This window comes from Pocillopora damicornis, chromosome 5 (genome assembly GCF_964200805.1).
Source record: "Pocillopora damicornis chromosome 5, jaPocDami1.2, whole genome shotgun sequence".
NCBI classification, from domain to species: Eukaryota; Metazoa; Cnidaria; class Anthozoa; order Scleractinia; family Pocilloporidae; genus Pocillopora; species Pocillopora damicornis.
This window is the reverse complement of record NC_142674.1, coordinates 3,605,619-3,630,321: the sequence shown is the minus strand read 5'-3', so window position 1 is coordinate 3,630,321 and position 24,703 is coordinate 3,605,619. Positions and strand designations below refer to the sequence as shown.

General features: G+C 41.1%; 1 protein-coding gene across 2 annotated transcripts in view; it reads right to left on the bottom strand.

Moving 5' to 3' along the window:
- The window catches only part of LOC113676948 (cilia- and flagella-associated protein 54), a 38,455-nt gene that overhangs the window by 6,497 nt on the left and 7,255 nt on the right, over positions 1-24,703 (bottom strand). Inside the window, exons 9-50 of one of the 2 annotated variants that reach the window (XM_089207620.1) lie at positions 24,477-24,703; positions 23,579-23,833; positions 22,979-23,055; positions 22,313-22,456; positions 21,729-21,938; positions 20,559-20,798; positions 20,345-20,395; positions 19,130-19,277; positions 18,954-18,991; positions 18,445-18,618; positions 18,084-18,272; positions 17,287-17,379; positions 16,764-16,949; positions 16,216-16,358; positions 15,716-15,863; positions 15,071-15,226; positions 14,795-14,917; positions 13,931-14,252; positions 13,619-13,717; positions 11,811-11,937; positions 11,235-11,352; positions 10,904-11,059; positions 10,448-10,495; positions 9,838-9,942; positions 9,027-9,130; positions 8,694-8,879; positions 8,308-8,413; positions 7,556-7,816; positions 6,963-7,198; positions 6,256-6,629; positions 5,942-6,130; positions 5,295-5,382; positions 4,397-4,579; positions 3,944-4,010; positions 3,665-3,865; positions 3,152-3,238; positions 2,585-2,707; positions 2,421-2,477; positions 1,457-1,608; positions 1,133-1,251; positions 776-861; positions 436-526 (exon numbers count right to left, since the gene is read on the bottom strand). The exon at positions 24,477-24,703 is cut by the window's right edge and continues 71 nt beyond it. In XM_089207620.1, coding sequence (XP_089063746.1) covers positions 436-526; positions 776-861; positions 1,133-1,251; positions 1,457-1,608; positions 2,421-2,477; positions 2,585-2,707; positions 3,152-3,238; positions 3,665-3,865; positions 3,944-4,010; positions 4,397-4,579; positions 5,295-5,382; positions 5,942-6,130; positions 6,256-6,629; positions 6,963-7,198; positions 7,556-7,816; positions 8,308-8,413; positions 8,694-8,879; positions 9,027-9,130; positions 9,838-9,942; positions 10,448-10,495; positions 10,904-11,059; positions 11,235-11,352; positions 11,811-11,937; positions 13,619-13,717; positions 13,931-14,252; positions 14,795-14,917; positions 15,071-15,226; positions 15,716-15,863; positions 16,216-16,358; positions 16,764-16,949; positions 17,287-17,379; positions 18,084-18,272; positions 18,445-18,618; positions 18,954-18,991; positions 19,130-19,277; positions 20,345-20,395; positions 20,559-20,798; positions 21,729-21,938; positions 22,313-22,456; positions 22,979-23,055; positions 23,579-23,833; positions 24,477-24,703 — 6,287 coding nt within the window. The remainder of the gene's footprint in view (positions 1-435; positions 527-775; positions 862-1,132; positions 1,252-1,456; positions 1,609-2,420; positions 2,478-2,584; positions 2,708-3,151; positions 3,239-3,664; positions 3,866-3,943; positions 4,011-4,396; positions 4,580-5,294; positions 5,383-5,941; positions 6,131-6,255; positions 6,630-6,962; positions 7,199-7,555; positions 7,817-8,307; positions 8,414-8,693; positions 8,880-9,026; positions 9,131-9,837; positions 9,943-10,447; positions 10,496-10,903; positions 11,060-11,234; positions 11,353-11,810; positions 11,938-13,618; positions 13,718-13,930; positions 14,253-14,794; positions 14,918-15,070; positions 15,227-15,715; positions 15,864-16,215; positions 16,359-16,763; positions 16,950-17,286; positions 17,380-18,083; positions 18,273-18,444; positions 18,619-18,953; positions 18,992-19,129; positions 19,278-20,344; positions 20,396-20,558; positions 20,799-21,728; positions 21,939-22,312; positions 22,457-22,978; positions 23,056-23,578; positions 23,834-24,476) is intronic. The other variant, XM_089207621.1, reaches the window with a different exon arrangement.

Here is a 24,703-nt window from a genome sequence, read left to right as displayed (position 1 = left end):
AAACAAAGGAAAACAAGGCTAGTTGAGACTATAGAGCATTTAGAAAAATTGCGCATGACAAAATTGAAGAAACTCGCTGCGATTTTTAAGATGTAGAAACTGCACTGAACCTCCTTTAACCCTTTCACTACCAGGAGTGACCAATGTGTAATTTCTCCTTACAATGTCAATATATTGTCGAGAAGAGACGCAATGAGAAGAAAGATAAGCATCAGTCAAAGCATCAGTCAATATTGTTTGATCGAATACTAAATTCTCAGCGCGAAGATTATGATAAATGTATGCTATACAGTGAAGAGAAGTGATATTTATATCTCAGTTTCAGCAAGTCTGTACAAATTGCACACTATTGCTGACTGATGCTTCGAAATCGTTTTGGAACCAGATTATGTCAACAAACAGAAAATCAAAGCTGAAAACTCCGAAGTTACTTACGCTCATCTTCAAAACTGGCTTGGTCTGGAGCGTCTGACAGGGAGTCACACAAATTTGTCAATATTAATTCTGCTGTGGCCAACAAGAAACCCTGTAAAACAAGCATGAACATCAGCAACTTAGAAGAAACCGATATTCCATTAGTGTTACAACAGAGCAAAAAGCAAATTATTTCTTATCGTGCAGTATCTTTGAATTCTAATAAACCGGCGAGTAGGAATGTGTTGGAGAGAAACTGATATTCCGTTAGTGTTACAAAAGAGCAAAAAGCAAATTATTTCTTATCGTGCAGTATGTTCGAATTGCAATAAAACGGCGAGTAGGAACACGTTTAATTTACCTTAATCAGTTCTGGGGTAATGGTCGCTGGATCAATCAGCTTTCGTCTTTGAGCTACTTGACTGCTCTTAAGACTTATAACTTCATCTGAAAAAATGGGAGAAAAATCTCAAGTTTAGTAGTTGCTTTAGATAGAAACATTATGTGTTGCGCGATTTGAAGGAGGGAATTGGGCGTATTCATACCAGCTGAGAGGCCCAAACCAACAAACTGGATTCCTCAAGGGCTTACAAGCTCCTCACAGGGGTGGAGTAGAGGCAGTGATAGGGAGATTGCTATTTTGATAGAGGTGTAAATCTAGTCTGTGTAATGTCTCGCCGGTTTTGAGACCTCTTCTCTCGACTATTTTGCATCTTACCGCTGGACTTTTTCTTGGGGTTTTTCTTTCCAGTTGGAGACTGGGACGGTAGAGGGGGAACTGATAACTCGAGCAATGCAGCTTCCTCTTCTTCCTTAGCCTCCAGATAACGGGTGAGTCTGAAAGAATTAAATAACATGGCTGAAATTCTTGCGGGAAACCTTTAAGGGAGGTACCGCTATCCATAATGCATATAAGTATTCTTCTCTTTGAATGGGCGTTCAATTTACTTAGAAGTTAGAACACTCAATTTTGCAACGCTCCACGGTTCAGACACCAGTTAAACGTCAAGTGTCAATGTGCTAGTTGTAAATAAGTACATACTCTTGGTGGCAGTCTGCTGGTATGGCATAAACTGTAGCCGCGATGGCGATCATCAGATGTGCATGGGCAATTGTGAGCTGTCCAGTAAGTTGTGGACCGTAAAGTACTAGCAAGGACGGTTGCAGACGGTGGTCCAGCAAGTAGTTCAAAACCTGGAAATGCAATAAAAAAATGTAACTAGATTGATAATCAAATTGACTGCAGCAATCGGCTGACAGTCAGTCTGTCAGTCAGTCAGTTGATCAGTCACGCTGTACGTCCGTCTGTGATCAGCCATCTACTCAGCTAGCCAGACTATCATTCGGTCTGTACGCCAGACAGTCAGTCGGTTGGTTGATCAGTCACTCTTTAAATTAGCCAGTTCGTAGTCGGTCGATTGAGTTTTAAGTTCTTTAGATGTCAAGTAATAAATCATTAACAATCTATAGTCTTTCTCATTAGCAATCGTGGGAATCTCACATGATGCGTCATCAGAATGATGCACATGGAAGAAAGAAGTTCCTTAACCCTTCAGCCCCTAAGAGTGACAAGCATCTAATTTCTCCCCACCATATCCCCCCTGAATCAAACATGAAAGTTATGAGAATAGAGGAGATGATCACCAACTAAAGCAGCTCTTGATTGATAAACAAATTCTCCTTGTCAGCCTCTTTGGAAATGTATAGAGAACAGTTTGGAGAATATGCATACTGATGATAGGGAGTAAAGGGTTAAGGCCGACTTCTATTATGGTACCAGGTTTGGAAAATTTCATTGCGATGGTTTTCGCCCGGCGAAGAACCATCGAAAAAAACCCAGCTAACTCAAGTCAAGGAAAAAGTTACGATCATTGATTTCCATTCAAGTCTCTTCTGACCTGTCACATTACATGTAAGAAGCAACTTTATGCTCTTGTAAAAGACAAGGATACCTTACAGTGATATCTTCGAGTAAAAAAAAAAGGATGCCATAACAAGTCACTTACTGCTAAGTTGCCCGCACTCATAACAGATTCCTTGTTATTGAAAACTGGCGGAGGTTTCTGCGGAGAATCAAATGTTCCACGGTCAAACAATGCACTGGATATATGACGTGAACAAAAGCAAAACGAAATAGCATCAAGTTATCTTGCAGACAACAAGGAAATACCGTTTTGTTTTCTACTGTTCTAAAACCGCCGTCAGAAACTTTAGGAAGTTTTTCTCCACGAAGTAAAGACGTCAAAACTCTTGCTGCTTCTGAGAACATCTCAAGATCGGTGAGGACACGGACCTAAATGCAAAGATAAAAGTTATGCTTTAGAATCTCAGAACCTCAATAGAGAGAACCGTAGCGACAGCGGTGTGGAGACTATATCACTTCATCGCAGCTTTCAACTTGAGTAGGACTTCAAGACCTGTTTTCTATCTACGCCTTTCATATTCACTCGATCAAACACCTTCGTCGAATGAACGCCGCAGATAGACGCAAAACGATAAATCAACCCCACCCTCGAATAAAGCGCATCCAATCAGCGGGAAGGGTCGTTCTTAAATAGTTAAAAAAGTATCACGCTTCTTAGTAATAATCTACACTGTCCTTCATTCCTTTGGTAAACAAATGACAAGCCATACCATCTGATTCCATCTCGGTAAAAAAAGTGATAAAATGGTGCTTTAAACAGTCCTTTTAGTTATTCAAAATTCCTCACACGAGCAACATAAGGCAGATTCTCACCCTGAGAATTCTTATATCCACAGATCGTTGCAGGTCACGTGCCACATGTGTGGAGAAGTACAAACACAGTGTGATCAATGGAAGTACCTGGCGAAAAATAGAAGCAAAACAACATTCAATTAATATAGCGACACACTTCAAAGAAAGTAAACAGCATTTGTTTGAAAGCGAAAGAGAATGACTCAAACAGCTGCCAGAGCTTATCTCGGTTTCCTCACAGTAACTGTAAGCTGTAACTTAAATAACTAGGAATATTAGCACATCTTCAAGATAGGTAAGTGATCGATGGCAAGTTACAACTCCACCCCCTCACCCCCCACCCCCCACCCCCTCCTCATTATCATTTCGTCAATTTTTCTTAAAGGCCAACCATACCACAATTGAAACACAGTGACCAGTGTCAGAATTCGAACCCAAACCTCTCGCTTCAAAGCAAAGCGTAATAACAACTTCGGATAAGACCACTGCGCCTCCTGTTTTAAAAAAATCCTTTTTCCGCAATAACTCTCTTACCGTTATGAGGTATCTTGCTCGAGCCAGTTCCTCTGTGATCCATCTAAGCGCGGCCAGAACTGACCGTCCATTACTTCTAAAAGCGTCAGACAGAAGATCAATCCCAGGTATCAGTTCGGCCACCTCGCACCCAGCCCCTACCTCGTATAAAGCATAGTCTTTGTCCGCTGTGGGGTGGGGTAACGAAGAACAGAACAACGCCTAAAAAGAATTGAAAACGTTATGAAAATGCAAACAGAAGTCTACAAGAGGAAACAACGAGGATAAAGCTTCTCTTACCTTGAAGAATGTCGCGGAAAGAAGACAACATTCTAATCGGAGACCAAGGTTAGATGTGTGAATGTATCTTTAGAATAAAAGAAGAGAAAATCAGACTTCATGGAACTGACGTAGAGAATGATAAGAAGGGAAATCACAATATAACGACACGACTTGTTTCCGGGGTCTACTCAAGTATAAGGCGAACGCATTAAAAAACCACTGCTTAATCCTTTCACCCCTGAGAGTGATGGCACCAAAATTTCTCTCGACAGTTTTTTGGCTACATCAAACATTTAGGTTATAAGGATAAATGAAATGATCACCATCTAAAGCTCTTTATTGTCAAACAAATTCTCCTAGTCAGCACCTTAGGAAATATACAGAGAACAGTATGGAGAATATGCCTGCCGATGTAAGGTGGAAAAGGTTAAAAGCTACTTAGGAGGTTATTATGCCTTCTTATTGACTTACTGTGCGATATTAGCGGCCAAAACACCCCCTAGGAGACATCCCCATAGCCCACATCTCTGAAGAAGAGCAGCACCGGGCTTGAGTGATGTATCAGATGATGACGTCCAATCACGCCACGTTTTGAGCGAATCCGCTGTGTTGAGGATCGTGTCTAGAGACTCCGCCCACCACTTGTACGCAGCCCTGTGTTGGGTTCGTAAAAAGAGAAAAAAAAGCAAGTTGTATTTTTCTGAATAAGCAGTTTTCCACGATTGTCACGCATACATTTTTTGTACATTTTTAAAATGTTTCAATGAAGGCTAATCTTTTCAAGAACTTTGTGATTGAATTTTTTGCAAATTTATTTTATTCATCTATGTAATATAATTTGCACCAAGGGCAAGTGATTAAAGTCGTGCAAAGTCTTTCATTTGTTTGCTTCCGTCATTTATGGCCCAGATAAAACCATGGTTTTAAGGCGCTAGAGGAGTTTCTTTTACATCACTTAATGGGCGAGAAATTTCTCAGAATATGCCCTATTCCTGTCAGAGTGGATTTCTAGATTCTAGCAATTTTACATCTCCTGAAAAATTTACTAATTTATTTCTCAGAGCCAAACTACCACTGAAATTATCACCACTATTATCATTATTATTATCATAGATATATTATCATAACTATCACTTTTATAATTATCATCACTAAAATTATAGTTATCACTGTCACAATAACCAAAATTATTATCGTTGCTACTAAACATGTCTTTTAATTAAATACCAATCAAAGTCTTAGTGAAATATATCAGTTGTAGAGTACCGAAAAAGATGCAACGATTGGAAAGCACAGTCTACAATCATGAATACGCCTGAAAATAATGACAATGACTAGAAAAACTCATCAATCGCAGTCAAGTACAAACCTAATATTCCCACTGTGAAACATTATGTTACCCAGTTCGTGCATAGCTTGAGCAGCCAGACTCTTCTGTTTGCGAAACTGTAACATTTCTGTGATGAACAAACGTAAAGTTAACAATTCCACTTAGCTCACGCTCCGGGTGGCTCTGGCTTTTAAGTCTGTTGATAAAACCCTCTCGGATGATCTCATATATCAAAGCTTCTGGAAAATAATTTTTTTTGTGGTGCTGTTTATCATGCTTTCAACTTTTAAATCTGTGGATAAAACTCTTGTGTGAGAGTACTTCCGTGTAGTATTGTTCACAAGATGGTGATCAAGATAACCCTTTACCCCTTCACATGATCATACATAGTCACCTCTCTGTTCTCTTGGCATTTTCTATGGTACTGGTGAGGAAATTTGTTTGCCAATCAGGAGCTTCCTAAATTGGTGATCATTTCCTTTTGTACTCATGACTTATTCATTTCATTCAAGGGCGATACAGTAAAAAGAAATTAGATGTCACTCTTAGGGGTTGACGGGTTTATGAACATCAAACTGTGCCATCATTTACCGAAAAGCTACAGAAAAACACTTTTACACAGACTTGCATTTTAAACCCTAAACACGCGAATCACTTTTGAAACAAATCTATTGTATGAAGCCTACCAACTGTCTTATCGTAGGAAGCAATAACCACAGCCAGTTGCGATGGTTGAAGTGTGAATGTTTGCACATCCTCCACAGAGTCAAACGTTTCTTTCGTTAAATCCAGTGGAACATCTGTGGGAGGTTTCACTTGGCTCGGTAAGAACCCGACACGGGATGACCCGCGCTGCACACGGGTACTTGTTCCGCCTAAGGAGAGAATATTCCAATACATCGTTATCTAAAGGCCGTTGTTATCCTTACGATGAGCAATGTTTCATCTGAGCGATTCCATCCTCTGCTTTTAAATTTACTTGCATATCGTATTCTCTTACCTTCCTGCTGGCCCGTGAGGTAACACAGCAAAAGCTGTCGACTGTGATCTAGAGACCGAGCAGTGTGATGCTTCAACTCAAGAGCCTGGTGCAGAGCCTGGAGGCTTTTATTCACATCCAGAGGGACTGAGACAAGTCTCAGCGCGTCCAAACTACCGCGGTACACATCATGGCCTTCAGGATCAATATGCACCGCGGGCTCAATTGACATGTACTCTGATGGCTTTATAAAAAACTCTTCAGCAATACCCGTTTCCTTGGAGACAGTGATGAGAGGTTGACTTCCTGACGGACCACCATGGTCATTGATTTGCTCCTGAAGTTTTCGTTGTGCAACGATAAGGAGAGGTAGCACTGACTCGGCATAACGACTCCTGGGAACAAACGACAAAGTTGTGTCAGCATAACGGCGTACCTCCGCTGAAAACAGAGGGCCTAATAAGGTGCGAAAAAATTTAAGGAAAAAGACACAATTGATAGCAAAGCCAACGATCAAAGAGGCAAAATGAATACCGAAAGTGAGAAAAAGGGAAAGGATTGAAAGGAGAAAAGAAGTAACAGAAGTATTCCAAGACTTTTGTCCAAAATTTGAGTATTTCACGTGGTTGGTAAAGAGATAAACGATGCAATTCTGGCTACTTTCGACATTCAACTGAAAAAAACATGCTCAAATGTGAAATGTTGATAGATCTTCATTTTATTCTTACCTGGTTAGCGCATTGAATCTCAGGATGATACTGACGGCCCTTTCCCATTTCCTCTCGTAAAACAACATCTCCACTGCGTAGAGGATAAACCTCTTCAGCCAGCGAGTGTCCGCAACATTCGAGTTGTCCAGCGGTATCTCAAACAACAAACTCGCTCCACCTCTCTCATCTTCAACTCCTCCCATCAGGCCTTGCTTCTCATTAATCACCAGATCTCCCCTCTTCACTTTGTCACGCTATTGAAAAAAGGGGAGAATGAGTCACGTTAGAAGGCATCGAGGATGTCACGCAAATGTCTACCGACCTCACGGCCACCGAGAGTCAAGATACAATTCCGGCTTTCGAAAGATTTAAGAAAATCATAGCCTAGAGTTTAATGAAGTGACCGGCGTTGGGGCAAGATTGCTTGACGAGGAATCAACATCTGGTGTAGTCGGAATGCAAAGGGGGCTGGGGAGAGAGGAATTCGGGGGGATCCCATGGTTTTTAGGGGGGGAACAGAGGGGGATCACTCGCTCACAGTGTGTTAAGGGGGAGGGGGGACTAAAGGAAATTAACCGCCCCCCCCCCCCAACCACACCAAAGATTCATACCTTTTTATTTTGTTCAGATTCTGTTTTTGCCTGGTCTTGAATCAAAACCATCATGTCCAACAACCTGTCCGCCCCGAAATAGAACTTCTGCCACAGGGCCTTTCTCAGAACATCGATATCACTGCTTCCTTCAGCCAAAGGGTCCTCAGCGAGGTGGAGCGTTTCTGCCACGACTCGCATGAGCACCGTTTGAGTCATGTTCCATAGGGCTCGGCAGGCGTTCTGTAGCATGATCCAGTACTTGCCACGATAAGTCAATACCTATGAATATATCGTTTGCCAATCACTCTTACGTCTGAGGTGATAAATCACGTTGAATAACTCTGTGAGGATAATTGGCTGATGTACGGGTGAAACTATTTCCAACATAAGAGCGCTTTACAATTGGGTACAATCAAAGTGCTTTCAATTGAGTGTCAGAAAACCAAAGTCATTACAACAACAATGAGAAGAGGGGTAAATACCCTTAAGAACCAATAAGAATTCAGATTAAAACCAAGCAAATTGCTCAAAGCGCGGGTAAACGCGGGTGGCCAAGTCGCGAACCAAAAGTGAGACTTGCCTCAACGAAAACGTCGCGAGACAAGTTCACCTTGCGAATGTTACGGCCAGGGAGGGATTTTGCGTGAAAAGTACTGGGCCTACAGGTAACAATTGAATACGAGCCTAACTAATTTTTGAGACGGAGATTCTGAAAAAGGTATTGAATTGTTCCTTGAAGTGTTTTAATAAAACTGAATTTTTGTTCTTACAATGGCTCGTGATAAATGGTCCAGCGCGGAGAGCAGGAAGAACATGGGTGACTTGCTTGCGGTGGAACCTTCCCTTCCGGTGACCCCTGTCACTCTGCTAACAGTCCTGTTTGATCAAAGAGTCATGTCAGTCAATCATTCAAGTAGTCTGACGGACAGTCAAACCATGAATTAAGTAATCCATAGGGCATTCATTTAGTGTTTCAGTGAGTAAACAAACAACTGAGGGAGTCAGTCAGTTAAAACGTGATAGCCTTGACCATTCAAAAGAAAAAAAAACAACAACAACAAAGGAAAACAAAAATTGGATCTTATTTCTTTACCGACAGTACGGCACATTGTGCTTAGAGAGGCTGTGAAGGCATTCTACAAGTTCTAATAATTACCTAGTCCCCTCCCGAGGGTGTGACCGCGACCCTGTTGGAGCACGCTGAGAAAATGGCGTATCCCTCGCTGATCCGCTAAAACCCATGGGGGGCTCGGGTGAGGCTCTTCTTGACGCACCAGCCCACGACACTATTAAGGTCCCGGATGTAGCATAGCCAAACCAATCAGGATCCATATACGAAGGCCTAGGAAATAAAAATGGAAATAAAAAAATCCAACAGCGTCCTAAGATCGAAGAAGAGATGTTCACATGTCTGTTACTAATATCTGATGGTGTTGTAAACTACAGGACTGGTAAAAGAAATCAAACTTTATAAACTCGTGTATCAAACCTGTATAACGGGTTTTCGGCGTCTCCTACGTCTGCCAAACGTTGTCCACTTTCTACTTTGTCAAGAAACAAATCAAAATTTGCACCCGCCAGAAGAATTCCCATCTGAAAAATGATGAAAACAGACAACAACGATGACGCTATCTGTAAACAGACCCTCTATTTTTCGCTTGGCTATCACGCCCGATCATTCAGCAACCATTTTCGGCTACAGTCAGGTTGAAAGTTGAAGGCAAATAAGAAATACTAGGCGGCTAGGTCACCGTGGGTGCCATTTTGTTTCGTCAGATTATGCGCAAGACTGGGAACTGTTCGGTTAAAATGTTCCAGGTACGAGGTTCGCACGAACCTTATAGCAGATTCTGGACGTGAAATCGATTCATACAATGTACCTATAGTCCTGTTACTGGTGTATTAAGTATTTAATACCACACAAAGCTGAGTAATAGTTGTTGTCCAAATTCCTTCGGTAGTATTTCAGCAATTTAACGACGTTTCATCCGCAATACTGCTAGAATAAAGTCACAGTAGCCGGCTTAAGGTGCCAGAATAGCCGACGGTTTTGACCCGCTACCAGCTGTGAATGACAACCGTCTGACATTGAGTTTAGGGCAATGACCAGACTTGCGAAAAAAAGGAGGGGGTATTACGCCACCCAAGCCGAGCCTCACATAATCAGAGCAGACTGAGTAAACACTGATCTTTCCTGCTATCTCACTATAATAGGTGGCAAGGAAAGCAAAGACTTTCTATTCTTGAATGTTTATTGCCATAGTCATCTAACATCAAAACATATTAGTACAAATCTGCACCTGGGCTCTCCATGGCAATTCTTCGCAGCTGACGGCTCGTAGCTTTTTTCTTCGCTGTGATGATCGCCAGTATTCTGGCAAAAAGCCCTGAAGTCGTTCAATCGCCTTGAAAGAGCGAGAATAAATCATTCGTGTAAGAAATATAGTCATCGTAAAAGAGAGAGGCTTATAAATTTGTACTGGTCCATGGCTGCCTGAGAACATCTCAGTTTCTGAGACATGAAGTGACCAGGGGTATCGCTACCCCCCCTCCTCTCTTCCCCCTTCCCCGCCAAATGGATTACCTGTCCGTCTCAGGTTATCTCCTCAGTGGTTTGTAACATTCCCTGAGAGTTTGGTACCCATTTATACTACAGGGTGAGGAGGGGTACTGTAAATTTAGAGTTATACCCAAAAACACAACACAGTGACCCGCCAGATCTCGAACGTGACGAGGGAAACAAGTCTTACAGGCAAATCGACTAATCGAAATAAGAAAAAGATTCCCCCCCCCCCTCCTCCAAAAAGGGAAACAACTCTGGAAACCAGCAGGTATCAAACGGGCAGACTTTTGAACAACAAACCAAACAACCTTCCAAAAACGCTGTCTCCTTTCTTACAGTGTACTCACGTTAAAGATGTCGACCTCTTCAGCTGTTCTTCCTTTAAATCTCCGAGCCTGTCACAGAAGGAAACATTACCTCTTCACTGCATGCTTACTTTAAGTAATCAAAAATTGATACCACGGAATTCTTTTCAATTGGCCTAGCTATTTCATCAAAAGAAGATCAAACAAAGACAAATCCCAGCACAATTTAACACATTTGTAAGAAATTTTAAAGCAGCTATTTTGGAGCTTTCGTAGTTACGTGGAATAGTTACGTAATTAGAGCAATTTACAAGGAGAGTCGAAAGCAATCCAAGATTACATCACTTTAGCTCTACCTCGCTCAGTGATTGGTCTAGAAAACTCGCACCACCCTATCAATCAATCAAATGTCAAACAACTCGGGACTCGGTCACTCGCGTTTTCTCACTCTTTGCGCAAACGTGAATAATAAACTAAACATTCCTATATTAAACATACCTTTCTCGATACGGTACTGGGTACTACAGACTTTTTCTGTGACTGCGGGGGTCTGGACGCAGTCTCCTGCTTGTTGCGCACAACAATCTCTGTTTCCTCTTTATCCTCATTTTTAGTCTCTCCCTGTCGAGTTTTTTGTGGACTTCTCGTGGGGGGCTGAATATGAACCATATAGAGAAAACACACTCAAACATAAGAACAAACAAAGATAATACCATGGCACTGAAAAGAGAATTTGTTTACAATCAAAAACTTCTTTCTTCTCGCGACCCTTTATGTCTGATTCAAGAGTGTTATTGTAAGGAGAAATTAGACTCTAGTCACTCTTTACCTTACTAAATTCAACAATAGCGGTGGCAAATTTCTTAATTTTTTCTTCTTCCGGTCCAGCTGTAGTAGCCGCTTGACGAACTATGGTGGGTTTGTTTGCCAACAGCATTTCATTTCTCCTACAAAGAGATAGAAAGACGTTACATCGTAAACGCTTTATACAACGCGCCGCCGGCCGCTTCATTCGAATACAGTTCTTCTTCAGCCCCTCCAACCAGAGCCTGTTTATAGGCTTAGTATCCTGCAGTTCTAGGGATTGCCCACTGCAATCCAGGTCAATCCTCACCGTCTTTTATCGACTCAGTTGATAATATTAAATTACTTTGTACCTTTTAGGTTAATTCTAGGCCCCTTGACGTTTTTCTTTCTCTCTGACACCAAGTTAAAGGTCATATTTTCATTCAAAAATAAAACAATTGAAAACGACCCAAAATAATAATCAACGCATTTTAAATATTGTTATGGCTGTGTAAAGCACAACCTTTTGCTCCTACCCACGTGACAAAATCAACAAGACCCTTCCACTAGCACTGTTTAAAGTGATTTCAGCTGTTACCAGATGCCACCACTTGCTCACCTCACGATCCACGTCATGGTATCATTGGTCCAATCCAGAGCTGTTTCTGTCAGACCCTCTTGAAGAGCTTTAGCCAACACCTGGACATAAAAGCCCAGGAAGCGAGTCCTCCTCTTAAATTTGAGTACTACAGGAATGGAAGGGTAAATATGTATTCGACGATAAGCATGTTGATGGTCCATTTCTAAAACCAGTACACGCCCCAACGCGAACACAAACGAGAACACGAATTATATGGGGTAGGTTCGTGCCACATTTGAAGAGGGAGCTTTACTTCGTTAGAACAAGCAGAAAAAGATCATTTCAAGAAAATGCAATCCATATAACACTTTGAAAAAGGTGAGGAAAGAACAGACGACGGATGAAGACCCTTCATTCAAGTTAAAAGTTTCTGAAGTAAACGGGAAGTGAAAATTATCTTTTTTCATTTAAGATGCCTTTTTAATGAGCAGAGAAAGTATTTCCAAGCTTACAGATCAGATTTATTTTTTTCTCTAAAAAGCTTCACAGTGTAATACTGTTAAAGCTTGAAAACAAACACATCAGCCAAAAACAGGAACATAATTAGACAAAAAGGAATTCAATGAGGAGGAGAGAGCAAAGAATGTAAGTTATCTTGTGCTTTATTCGTTATTTATTATAACACAAATGAACAGTTAAGAACATTGTGAGGGATTGTGATTACAAAATTTAATGTAGAGAGCAGAAAGATCACACTGAAGATATCTTGGCATTTAAATTTAAAAAGGTGACCTTGACAGTCTCGACGTAAAAGAGCCTGACGGGCAGAAAACATAATTACACTGTGTAAATTATTAGCAAAATTAAAAGATTAAAGAATACAAGGAAAGATTAAAACCTGGAATCACTCTTTGATATGGAGAGGGGTTTATCATCTGATGTAATGCTCAATTCTCAGAACTGGCATTGAAAGAAATATGTACAAAAATTAAGGAGAATTGCATGGCATCTCAAGGAAGGATGTGAAGGAGAGGAAAGATAATTTTGTATCAAAGGTCTGTTCAGTTGAGAATGGAATGGCATGCAATGCGCAGACTCAAAGACAAGATTGGGAGAACAAAAGCATTCACTACATGTTGTACTTGTTGCATCCCTATAGAAAGGCACAGTTAAACATTCAGTACTACACACGTCATGCAAAGCGCGGTTTCACCCAAAAGGATTCTGCAGAACGTGTGATACGCTGTCAGAATAGATCATTCAAGAAAGATTGCGAAAGGTTAGGAGTGCAACCCTCACTCGGTCAGTCAATAGCAGAGGAGACAAAGGATGCTTCAGAGAGAGTTTCTTCTGAACATTCAGCCGAGACGGATTCATCCAGACCAAGATACCAATCAACATCCCAGTCTTAAAAAGATGGACAATTGTACAGTCAGACATAAAGCAAACAGATAGCTCATGCAGCTTCAAAGTCTGTGGAAAAGCAGATTTAACGTGTGTTATCTGTGATAAAAAGGTCTTGACACCAAAGGTGGAAGTCAACAATAAATGTAAGTTAATACCAAGTGAAGTTTGTGGAAGTTAATAGCGGAAGGTATTGAAGAAATATTTTAGTTCGTCTTTGGTCATTCATTACCCGAAATTTGTCTTTCGTCCGACTATAGGACTGGATCAGGAGTTAATGTGATTTTGGACTAAATATCGATCTTATCCTGAAAACTATGGCTCTTTTACTGCATCTCATTTCACAGCGCTTAAATAAGGCTGAGGCTAATATTTTGCCAAAGGGGATCAAAACATGCCTTCAACTTGTAAATGTTCCGGTTAGCGCCCCTTCCTTCACTTACCTTCTTTGTACGCCTGTTGAGCGGGGAGATTGGCAACAACTGAGTGGAGGACAGATGGATCTTCCGAGCCGGTTAGTTCCTCATCATCACGGTTCAAAGCTGTAAGGATAAACCCACAGAAATAATATGAAAATTGGTATAAGTATAGGAAACAACATGATTTTGAGTGCAGTTTGGTTTTAATAAGCGCGAGTAAGAAACTACATCTGTTTGTACTTGGCAGTTTCGCGACAAATTGATTCGCTTGATCATTCTTCTATAAGCTTTCAGAATTAAGGGAGAAAAATGGAACTGATTCGGTACCATGCTTACCCTGTTGACTGAGTTTTAAGATGTAGGCTTCCAAGGCCTTCAGCTCCTCATTCTGTGCGTCAGCAGTGAAGGCAGCGGCTTCCTTCTCAAGTTTTCCCAGTCCCTTGCCTCCACCACCTTTAGGCTTTTTTGTCGCCCCAGGCTTCTTTTTGGTGGTTTTACTCGGTGGCGGTCCTCCCAGAGTGGCGGTTGCCATTGCAGCAGCAGCTTGCATGGTTGTCATGGTACCAGCACTATCAGGGGCAGTTTCGATATTAAGCATTTTCTTGCCGAGTTCAATAATGGCCCCAGCTACTCCCTGCTCGTTCCACATCTGTAATATCTGAAATGTCACACAGGAGCCCTCAAGTCATTGTGAGTTTAAACAAAAAAAAACATGAAAAGAATCACAAGCACCAAAGAACCATGGACATTTCCTGCACTGATGCAAAAGATACAATACCACTCACATTTATTGCCGCACCTACACGCGCGTCAAACGCGTGTAATTCGTGAAATAAAACGCGCTAATGCGTGTATTGGCACGCGTGAAGTAGCAAAATTACATGCGTTCTATGGTTTATATGCGTGTTTGGCGCGTGTAATGTATGGGAACTGCACGCGCGTCAAGCGCGTTTTACGTGTCAATATACATGAGCGGTATTGTTCAACAGCAACACACGACTTTGTTATTCCAAACGTCAGACATCTCAAACTTAACTGAAATAAAATCAAGGGAGACTGATCAAGGTTTACCCTTGAGTTTTTAATTTTCTCAATTTGCAATCCGTCAAAATCTTTGCCACCCTCCGCCATACTTTTTGCCGCTTAGCTTATCTTTGCCTGCGTGGTGTTTTCCCTGAAAAACAAAATATACTTTATTACCTTGGCTATATAATAAGTCATTGTGGCGATCATGTGTGACAAACTGTCAGAAGTAGACGAGGACTTTCTATGACGCGTCAGTGAAGGGACCTCTTGGAGTACAGCATGACACCGGAGGAGAACCTGAAAAAAATACAAACCGTATATTTATCAATTTCCACTAATGTTGTATTCATAAAAAAGCGTATGCAGGGTCTGAAAAAATGCGTTTCGAGCTACATCTCCGATTTAACAGCTTACATTTCTCAGTTAAGACAGAAACAATGTTCCACAAACCTGTACAACTGGTTTAGCAGGAATCTTTTGGTGAATTAAAGGGGCTAGTAGTCCATAACACTGAACAACAGCTTGTAAACAAAGCGCAGTGTCATTCAGCCAGCCGGAAACTTGAATTGCAAGAAGAAGACGCTCACATTCTTCAAGGCGAGCAACCTGTATAAAGAGATATAATAAAAAGCAGCTTGACACAGGTCATTCCTAAAGGAAAATCATCCATAAAAAGGAGGTCCCTGTGCTCCTTTGGAAGCAGAAGCAGTATATTGTAGATACCCATACAATTCCTATTATATTATAACAATTATATTTTCGAGTACATGATGAATTGGCGTTTCCTAAAATTGTTCCTTTTCCTACTCTGAAAATTGATCTATATTCATTTTACGGAGAGAAAGTCATTTCCAAAATTCCAAGAACAAGAAACAAATAACACATCACCGCACTCGTTTGCGAGAAAACGACGATTTACTTCTCTGGCGAGCTCCGATGATAGAGAAAAAGCCGCTATTTTTCAATGCGCACGCGTTAGTTAAGTGTGAAATAAGGATGTAGAAAGAATGTACAATGCAAGAATGCCGAATCACCCTAACACTCTTGATCCTTGGAAGTACTTGAAATCTCTGAAATAAACGCAAAAATAATTACCTGCCCATTGTAAAGTGGTCCACTATCACACAGACAGTCACAGAACAGATGCCCCTCCCTGATCCTAATGTCCACGGATATGAAGATACTCTGGAGAAAGAGTCTCGCCAATACAGGTGAACATTCGCGCAATCTGTCCTCGTCGACTCTGCCAAATAATACAAAACATTAAATTAAATAACTTCACTTACTTATCCATGTATTCAGTACCTCTGAGCCCATTAACTCTTTTACTCCTTGGATCTCATACGTAATTCTCCTTACTGTCTGCCATAGAGTTCTTATAATGTTAGTTCAGAGAATTTGTTATTGGATCAAATAATAATCCTTCGCTTATATTTTTCTTTTTTCTCATCACTTGTCTGCTTCATATTGTATCGTTATTGTGGGGAGAATTTCTCTCTTGGTCACTCATGTTAAGGGATAGAAGGCTCTTGTATGTATATATTAATAATTTTAAAAAGTAAATAAAACGTGAATTGTTCAACGTTAGTACTAACCTTTGTAGAGAGATGCACAAATCGAAACTGGCTGTTTGGATATTGGTGTTCTCTTCATATATTTCACGCTCCTTTACAAAGTGATTCCACAAAACGGACGCAGCAGATTTAGCTACTGATAACACGCCCGAGGCAAAAGAGAGCTGTAAATGAAAGGAAATCACATCGCATTACAAAGCCAAGATAACAACGCATTCAAAACTTCACACAGGTAATACGCCTTCAGGGTATCGTTTCAAATGACGTCTTGAGACATCCGTGTCAGGCTTTGCGCGAGGTACATGAAGTATAGCGATAGAGACACAGTGGAACCTCTTTTTCGCCAAACCTTTAATCGAGGGCTACCCCATTTAAAGAACACGAGCTATGACTTCGACATAAAACAGGGTTTCTACAACCTCTATCTGTCACTTCCATTGTAAGAGCACCTCAACTCAGAGAATACTTTTTCTAGCCTTGGGCTATCCCCTGGTAGGCTGGACAATACCACCCTGTACTCTTTGTCACACCGCACACTGTCACGCAGTTCTCCTTGTTCATTCACGCACCTGAGCTAAATACCCCCACGCCATGAGAGTTGGTAATGGATGAGCAGCAAGAATAGGTCGACATGTTAAGCCAACACTTCCACCAATCAGTTTACCATGTTCATTGTAAGCTGCTACTGCTGCCATGTACTTCTCATCTGCTTTAAGCCCACGCACAAAAAACTTGATGTCAGCCGTGGCCGGGATCTAAAAATAGCAGCAATTTGGAAAATTACTGGGCCCCAGTTGTTCAAAGTTGCGGATAACGCTATCCAAAGGATAAATCGCTGTACAGCAGATCAGAATTAAGAAAACGTAATCACTATTCACTGGATAGAGATTAAATCATTGGATGGCGTGTCAATCCTTTGATCAACTTCGGTCTGTTGCTATGTTGGAGTGCAATTGAGCAAATTTCAAGTGAGAAGCGTTTGAAAAGAAACATTAGATTATCAATACACCAGTGATTACTTCCTCACACAGGATCCTATTATTTCACATCTGTTGTACAAAAACAATGATATCTTAGAAACTCAAAGAATACCTCTTCACCAGTCCCTGGCAGCTGATAGTCATTAAGCCTGACTTTAACATTATTACCGCTGGCCGACCTTGCAAAGAGTCGATACCATGCCACCTAAAATACAGAACAACATGTCAGAATTACACCATAATACATGAGATCGTTTCTGCGCGTTACAAATTTCAAGTCTAATACTTACGCCGTAAAGAAAAAAAACTAGCCTTGCCTACAGAATAGACGCCATTTTTTGGCGTTTTTCAAGCAAGAATACGGGGGCGCGCGGCGAGCGTGAAGAAACAACTTCCTCTCTTGAGCGTACATCGCCATTCGCGCCTACCTCGCGCTACACTTACGTTCGCGTCTACTAAACCGAAAAATACGGGAGGTGTTTTACAAGATAAACTAGTCCCACTCCTTGTAATTTCTGAGGCTTGAATTTTGAATAGCCTGCAGTGCAGACGTCCTATTATAACTTCACAAGCTCGTGATCGTTTATCCGACCTGCCATGTTTGATTTAGAGTTAGAGTAGACGGTGAGGGAATGGGCAGGAAAAGGTTAGAGTAATTTTTATTTCCCCACCCCCTCCCCTCTACTTCCTTTTGGTCGTCGTTAACCCCCTTGGTAAAAATTTCCTTCTCTACCCCACTTCTATTACTGTAAAAATAAAGATGGCAGCTTAAGTTTTCCTCAAGAAAATAATGAGCACTAGCTCGCCAAAATTACGCCTGTTCTGCAGGCTAAGTTTTGAGCAACTGTGAACTTTTGCATTCGACGAGTAATTATATCACAAGGAGAAAGTCAGTGAGTGCCAATGTACCTTTTCTCCTGTTTTTGGTGCAAAGGGAGCTGGTTTGAACACCAACACAGCAGAGCTGCGGTACACAAGGAGAGGGGCCGGGGGGACATCAGAGGGAAGAATGTTGTCACTGGTGTCGTCTGTTTGTCTGTTCCAACTGGATACTTTCCTTTCCTGCTGCTGACACTTGACAATCAGCTCTTGGCTCTCCTACAATGGAAGTAGACGCGGTTACCTCCCTCGGCTTTTTGTCATATCTACCTGATAGTTAGCTGATATACATTTACATCTCCAGGGTGGGGGAGACTATCGAAGTGTATAGTACAACGATTTGCTAAGGGCCCCTAGGCAAAACTGTGATAGATTACTCGAAACATCATACCTTTAGAAGCTGTGTTTGTCTTTCAGTTCCCACATGACTCTGTGACGTAACAGCCTGTCCCGCCATGTGCATGCGCAGCAGAGCTTTGGACAGCGGGTTCCTGTTGCACTCTGATAGCAGTTCATTCTCTGCATCACTAAAATGCAAGGAACCTGCACTAGTCTTTGGTTTCTCCTGTAAGGTAAGATAAGAAAATTTAGGGATGACTTTGATTTTACCATCATCATCATCTCTAACTCGGATAATGGCTGAAAGCCATTTTTAAGTAGTTGTAACGACCCAAATTCACTCCCTTCATCCATCACGCAGACACTGCATCACTCCTTTCTTCCTTCCTTCCATTCCTGTTAACTTTTACGTAAGTCTCCTTGCGTGGGGCTCAACTGATAGCCGAGAATTGGAGTCAGTTCAGTGGCCTAGCATCCAGCCCCTTCATTTTCCGAGTTCAGGGGCTCACAGCCACTTTGGTTTGATCACGTAATAATTTTAAATATTGTGCTTTCAATTACCTTCTGTTTTTTTGCTGATCTCTTTGGTTCACAGGGTTCTGTACAAGAAAACGAGAAACATTTAGCGGTTTGATTGTCGTGCATCAATCTGGAAAGATTTTATTTCCCAATGTACACGAAAAACTCTTCCAATTTTGAAGCCTTCATGAAAAGATATTGAATACTTATTGCTTCACCTTGCCCCAAGTTGACAAGCTTTACAGCAACTCTATGTCGAACAAACAGCAACTCCATGTGCAAAGTCTCTATCATTCGCTCAAGCAAGTCAGGATCCTGATGTTCTGTGTCACCATCTTCCGTCTTGGGTTTGCTTACTCTTGAAGGCTGAAGGAAAGATGGAAACACACATAAAGGAAAGATGCCTGTTTACAAATACAAACATTTGAGTTTGTTTCACTCAGTTAGTAGAGATGCCTTTAAAACCCTTTAACATTCTTTTATATGGTTTGCCAGCTTCTCACCTGAATACGGTTCAGCGCGTTTTAAATGCCGCAGTAAGACTAGTTTGTCGAGCGCCACGCTACTGTCGCATAACGCCGTTGCTGTACGAGCTACATTGGCTACTAGTCAGGCAACGCACTAGTTTTAAGATTCTACTATTTGTTTTTAAGGCCATCCATGGATTCGCGCCAACGTATTAAAGAGAACTTGTGTCAATTAAAAGATTAGGAAATTATAATTTGAGATCCTCCTCGGATAGTTTGTTGCTTGCAACGCCGACTTATAGAAGTAGGGTTACATTGGGAGACAGATCATTCCGGGTCGCAGCTCTGGCACTCTGGAATGTATTACCGCGCGAGATTCGTTCTATTACAGATCTAGGGATTTTTAAGTGCGATTTGAAAACGCACCTTTTTAAGGAAGCTTTTTATTAATTTTTATCAAGAAAATTACTAGTATCTTAACATCTATTGTATATTTTAATTTTATCATAGTATATTTTAAATAATTATTAGTTAGATACCCTGTATTAAATTAGGGAAGCTCTTTATTCATTTTTATCACGATAATTACTAGTATCTTAACATATGTTGTATATTTTAAATAATTATCAGTTAGATACCCTGTATTAAATTGCTATAGATAGAAATCATGTAATGCGCGCTTGATCATTTTATGGAAAGCGCGCAATATAAGAGTTAAATTATTATTATTTTAGCAAGTCAGTAAGCCAGTATGTCAGTTAGTCAGACAGTGGGTGTTACTCAGTTTTTATTGAGGCGTAGCCTAATTCGTGTTTTCTATTAAATCTGCTGTTTTCTGAACAATAACTCAGAGGGTTAAGCCTTGAGGGCAAGTGGGCCAAAACAACCAATATTCATTCCCGGTTTCTGCGGCATAACGTGAATTAGAGTTTGCCAACCCCCCTTGGACCATCGCAAGTTACCAGCCTTGTATATCGTCAGGATTCCTTCACAATTCACGGGTACCCATGTATACTCCTGGGTGGAAAGAGACAGAGTGAGGGTAAAGTGTCTTGTCCAAGAACACAACACAATGACCTGTTAAAGCTTCAAGCCCGGCCTCCTGATCCAAGCCCACTGACAGCTCACTAACTAACTCACTAACTTAGAACTAAGACGTAAATACTGATTGCCTCCTTGCCTTGATCCAACTGATATCAGCAATGTTCCTCTTTCTTGTGTCAATAACTGTATCACGTGCCTTGGTGATATCCCTGAGCCCCTGGTCCAGGATGCCCAGTACCTTATTGAGCACCTCTCTTACACCCACAGAGACCCCACCCATGGCCACCATCATTTGTTGACTGACGTCTGTAAAAAGACTTCTCAAAGACCCAGGACCCATGGCAGGTTTTTCTGGTGATTCTCCTTCAGCTTTCTCCTGCATAGTCAAAGGTGAAAAAAAAAAAAAAAAAAAAAAAAACCGAAATGTTGCGACCACACTCCAAGCTGAATATACTTCCTTCACTCACGCTTACAGTCTGGTTTGGCAAGTGATGGATTTTTTCCCCTTAGTTTTGGCAGTTTATCTCTTTTCTTCGCTTCCAAAACTTACCTTGTATATTCTGTTATATTTTACCACAAAATTTTGCTCTTTTGGGGATCATTGGTACAAGTTTCAGGTTTGATTTGTTTTCTCATTCGCAATCAAGGTTATCAGGGTCAACTCACATTGAATAAAGGGGTAAGTTTCTAAAGAAACTGTGGTGCTGCGTCGGTGGGAGAGTATAGCAGGTAATTTAGTGTTAACGACTGGGTTGAAAACGTAAATTAGCCACCGTAAAGGGTAGCCCCCTTCCAAGGGCTAACGCTCGAAACGTCAGCTTTTTTACCCTTTACGATGGCTAATTTACGTTTTCAACCCAGTTGTTAACACTAAATTACCTGCTCTACTCACATTGGTTAAGTTTAAATCTCTGCAGTTTCCAGCAGACCATTCAAGTCATACAACGTTTTAGGAGTGTCTTGGCCATCGTTCTCAATTTATTTCTTTTACCACGTCTCCCAACCCCCCCCCCCTCTCTGTTCATGAAGATGTGAGATGATATCTTCATCCTTTAAGTTTCATTAACATGGTTTTTCTTCTGCTGTTAACCCTTTACACCCTAGTATCAGTATGCATATTCTCCACACTGTTCTCTATACATTTCCTGAGGTGCTGACGAGGAGAATTTCTTTATCAATCACGAGCTTATTTAGTGAATGATCATTTTCTTAACTCTCATGACCTTAACGTTTGATTCAGGGAATGATATTGTAAGGAGAAATTACATGCCAGTCACTTTTGGGGGTTGAACGGTTAGTATCTAACCTGTTTATTATCCACCGTCTCTGGGGATACAGGAATTGTTGGTGTCTCCAAGATATCTGTGCTGCCGACCCTGGAGTTGTCAGTGGTCCCTGCTTTACATTCCAACAACAGAGAAAACTTCAGTGTTACTTCAGCACTGAGAATGGGATCAAAAAGTGCAGCATTACTCCAGGAGAGAGCTGTGTGTGCCACTGTCAGAATGTATAGCCACTGGAAAAGAAAGAAGATACTGAAAATGAATGACTAGAAACCAAAGTTCGTTGACAAATTGATATCAAAACACGTACATTAAAAATTGAAAGCGAAACACGTACATTTTCTAAAGAAACTGTGGTGCTGTGTCGGTGGGAGAGTATAACAGGGTAATTTAGTATTGTCAACTGAGTCGGTAAAGTAAATTGGCCACCATAAAGAGTCTAAAGCTGACGAATCGAGCGTCAGCCCTTCGTCGTTCATTTTAACGAAGGGCTGACGCTCGAAACGCCTTTACGGTTGCCAATTTACGTTGTCAACTCAGTTAATAATACTAAATTACCCTGTTACGTCATACACTGTTCAAGCAAATAAACAAATGTCATACTTACACGATTGAAAAATACATCATTTAACAGCTGTTTGCAGTTCTCCAGAGACGAAGACAGGATTCTCTGGAAATGAGGCTTGCATTTTGACCAAAGGAATAAAGAAGCATCCACCATCATATCAATGTCTTTCATGAGGATGGCAGACTGAAAAAGAAAACAGAAAAAGTAAAACACATCATGTACATGACTGGACATTGTGATTACTTCGAAAACTATACACGTGGCTACGCCTACCAAGGAGTTCTCTGAGGGGTGGGGTAAGGTTTCAGCAAAACCAATACTTAACCCTTTACACCCCGACATCAGTATGCATATTCTCAATACTGTTCACTACACAAATCCTGAGGTGCTGACAGGGAGAATTTGGTCAAGAATCAAGAGCTTCTTTATAGTTGGTGATCATCTCACTTATTCTCCTTTAAAGATCAAGTGCTGTTGGAAGAAAAGCAAAACCAATGTATCTCAGAAAGAAAGATGAAGGATGCTATCCATAAGATACTGTAAGTCTCTATCCAGTGGATAGCGCAGTACGTTTTGTGTAATATTCTCTGCTGGATAGCGATTTATTCAATTGGATAGCGTTACCGGCCCTTTGGAAAACTAAGCCCGGTTTCAAAACACGATTTCCCCCTGAAAAGAGCCTTAACTAACTACAATGTGATTTACCTTAAAAGGCTCCTCAGAGCATGACTGAATAACATCCGCTAAATGCGTTAGTTCCTCAAGCGGACTTCCAGTTCTCCCTACAAAACAGCAAAAGTTACCGCTATTTTACAAGAGTAATCCTTATCTAAAGGGATGACTCTCTTATCTTGGGGATGGGTAAGTGCATGAACATGTATCAACTATCAACGTTCCGAGGTCCGAGGTATTAATTATGGAATATTTAGGACCTTACGATTTGTCTGCACAAAATGAATAAAAGATAAAAGCTACAATTACTATAGTAGTAATATGGTGTAGATTTAACAAATCGACACAAAATGTTGTGGACCGCATCAGAAAATGATGTTCTGTCCACGTCAAATTTGACCCCTGTGATGACGAATATCGTTTTTGATAAGAGCACGGACCACACTAAACCACTGTCGATTTTTCTTTTACCACAATATTGACATCGGATAAAAAGATTCTTTCAGCGCGTGACCATGGCGTAACAAATTGACGCAAGCATCGTTATCTGTTCTCTTCTCAACAACAGCAAATCAGATTGCAACATTACTGCCAATTGTGGTTAAAGAATCAAATATTTCTTCACACACTAACCATGCGCATGAGGCCCTGTTTCACCCTCGTCTGCCTGTGCAGGTGTTTTCTTTGTTTTTTTAACAGTATTGTAAAACGGCTCCAGCGCCAGCATGAGCTGCAGTGTTTTGATATCCACCAAACTGTTAATATCACTCTGCTCCTGTAAAAGCTGAAGGGTTGGTTCGATCAGTTGTCCAAATGGTTCCCAGTGTTCATAACTGAACGCATGCTTGACAAATTTGACCAGAGCAGGGAGGGGTACACCATTCTCACCTGGGAGAGAAAACGAGATAGTGAAGGTTTTTTTGCCTTGTTACGATTCACCCTTTGAAAAGAAGTGAGTCTAAAACTCATAAATAACTGTTTCTGTATGTGCAGAGAATTGTTGATGACGCATTTGTGAACAAGGTGAGAGAGGCGATGATGAGGAGTGATGAGGGAAGGATTCCAGGGTATGAGGGAAGGGAAAGCGTTGGTAAAGAGGAACAATGAAGAACAGTGGAGGAGAGAAGAGAAGGACTGGTGACAGAAGGGGGAAGGGTTACAAGCGAGAGTGAGAAAAGAAGGAGGAAAAGGAGGCACAAAAGAACTGACAAGAGCTGGAGAGGGGGGAGAAGATGAAAACAAAAGTGCAGATTTAATTACAATAAATTTAATTTTAAACATGACCATTAAAACGAATGAAATGATAATATTGGGTTACCACAACCTCCAACTGTACACAGGTGACGACTGATGATCATGATCACGATGGAAATGAAGATCATAAAGAGAAGATAAGACGATGAGAAGCTGACAAGATGATGAGAAGGTGATAACGTAAAAGAAAAGGAGTTCAAACAAAAGGCAGAAAACAGGAAAACAGGAGAGAACAAGAAACTTGAGGAGGAAAAGATGCACAAGATTTCACGTTTACCTTTGGCCACAAGCTCCATGATAGAGGTGTTCTGCAGCTCCCACACAGAAGGATGAATTACTCCGTCATGTTTCAGTGCCTGTTTTATTCCTCCACCGCCAGCAATTATCTCCATTCCTGCAAAGAACAGCTCAGCACACACATCTATGGCTGTGTCTTCTGCGTCAGGAGTTGGTGCTTCGCAGTGAAGTGTACGTCTGTATGTCTCACTAAGGGCCTCTAATATG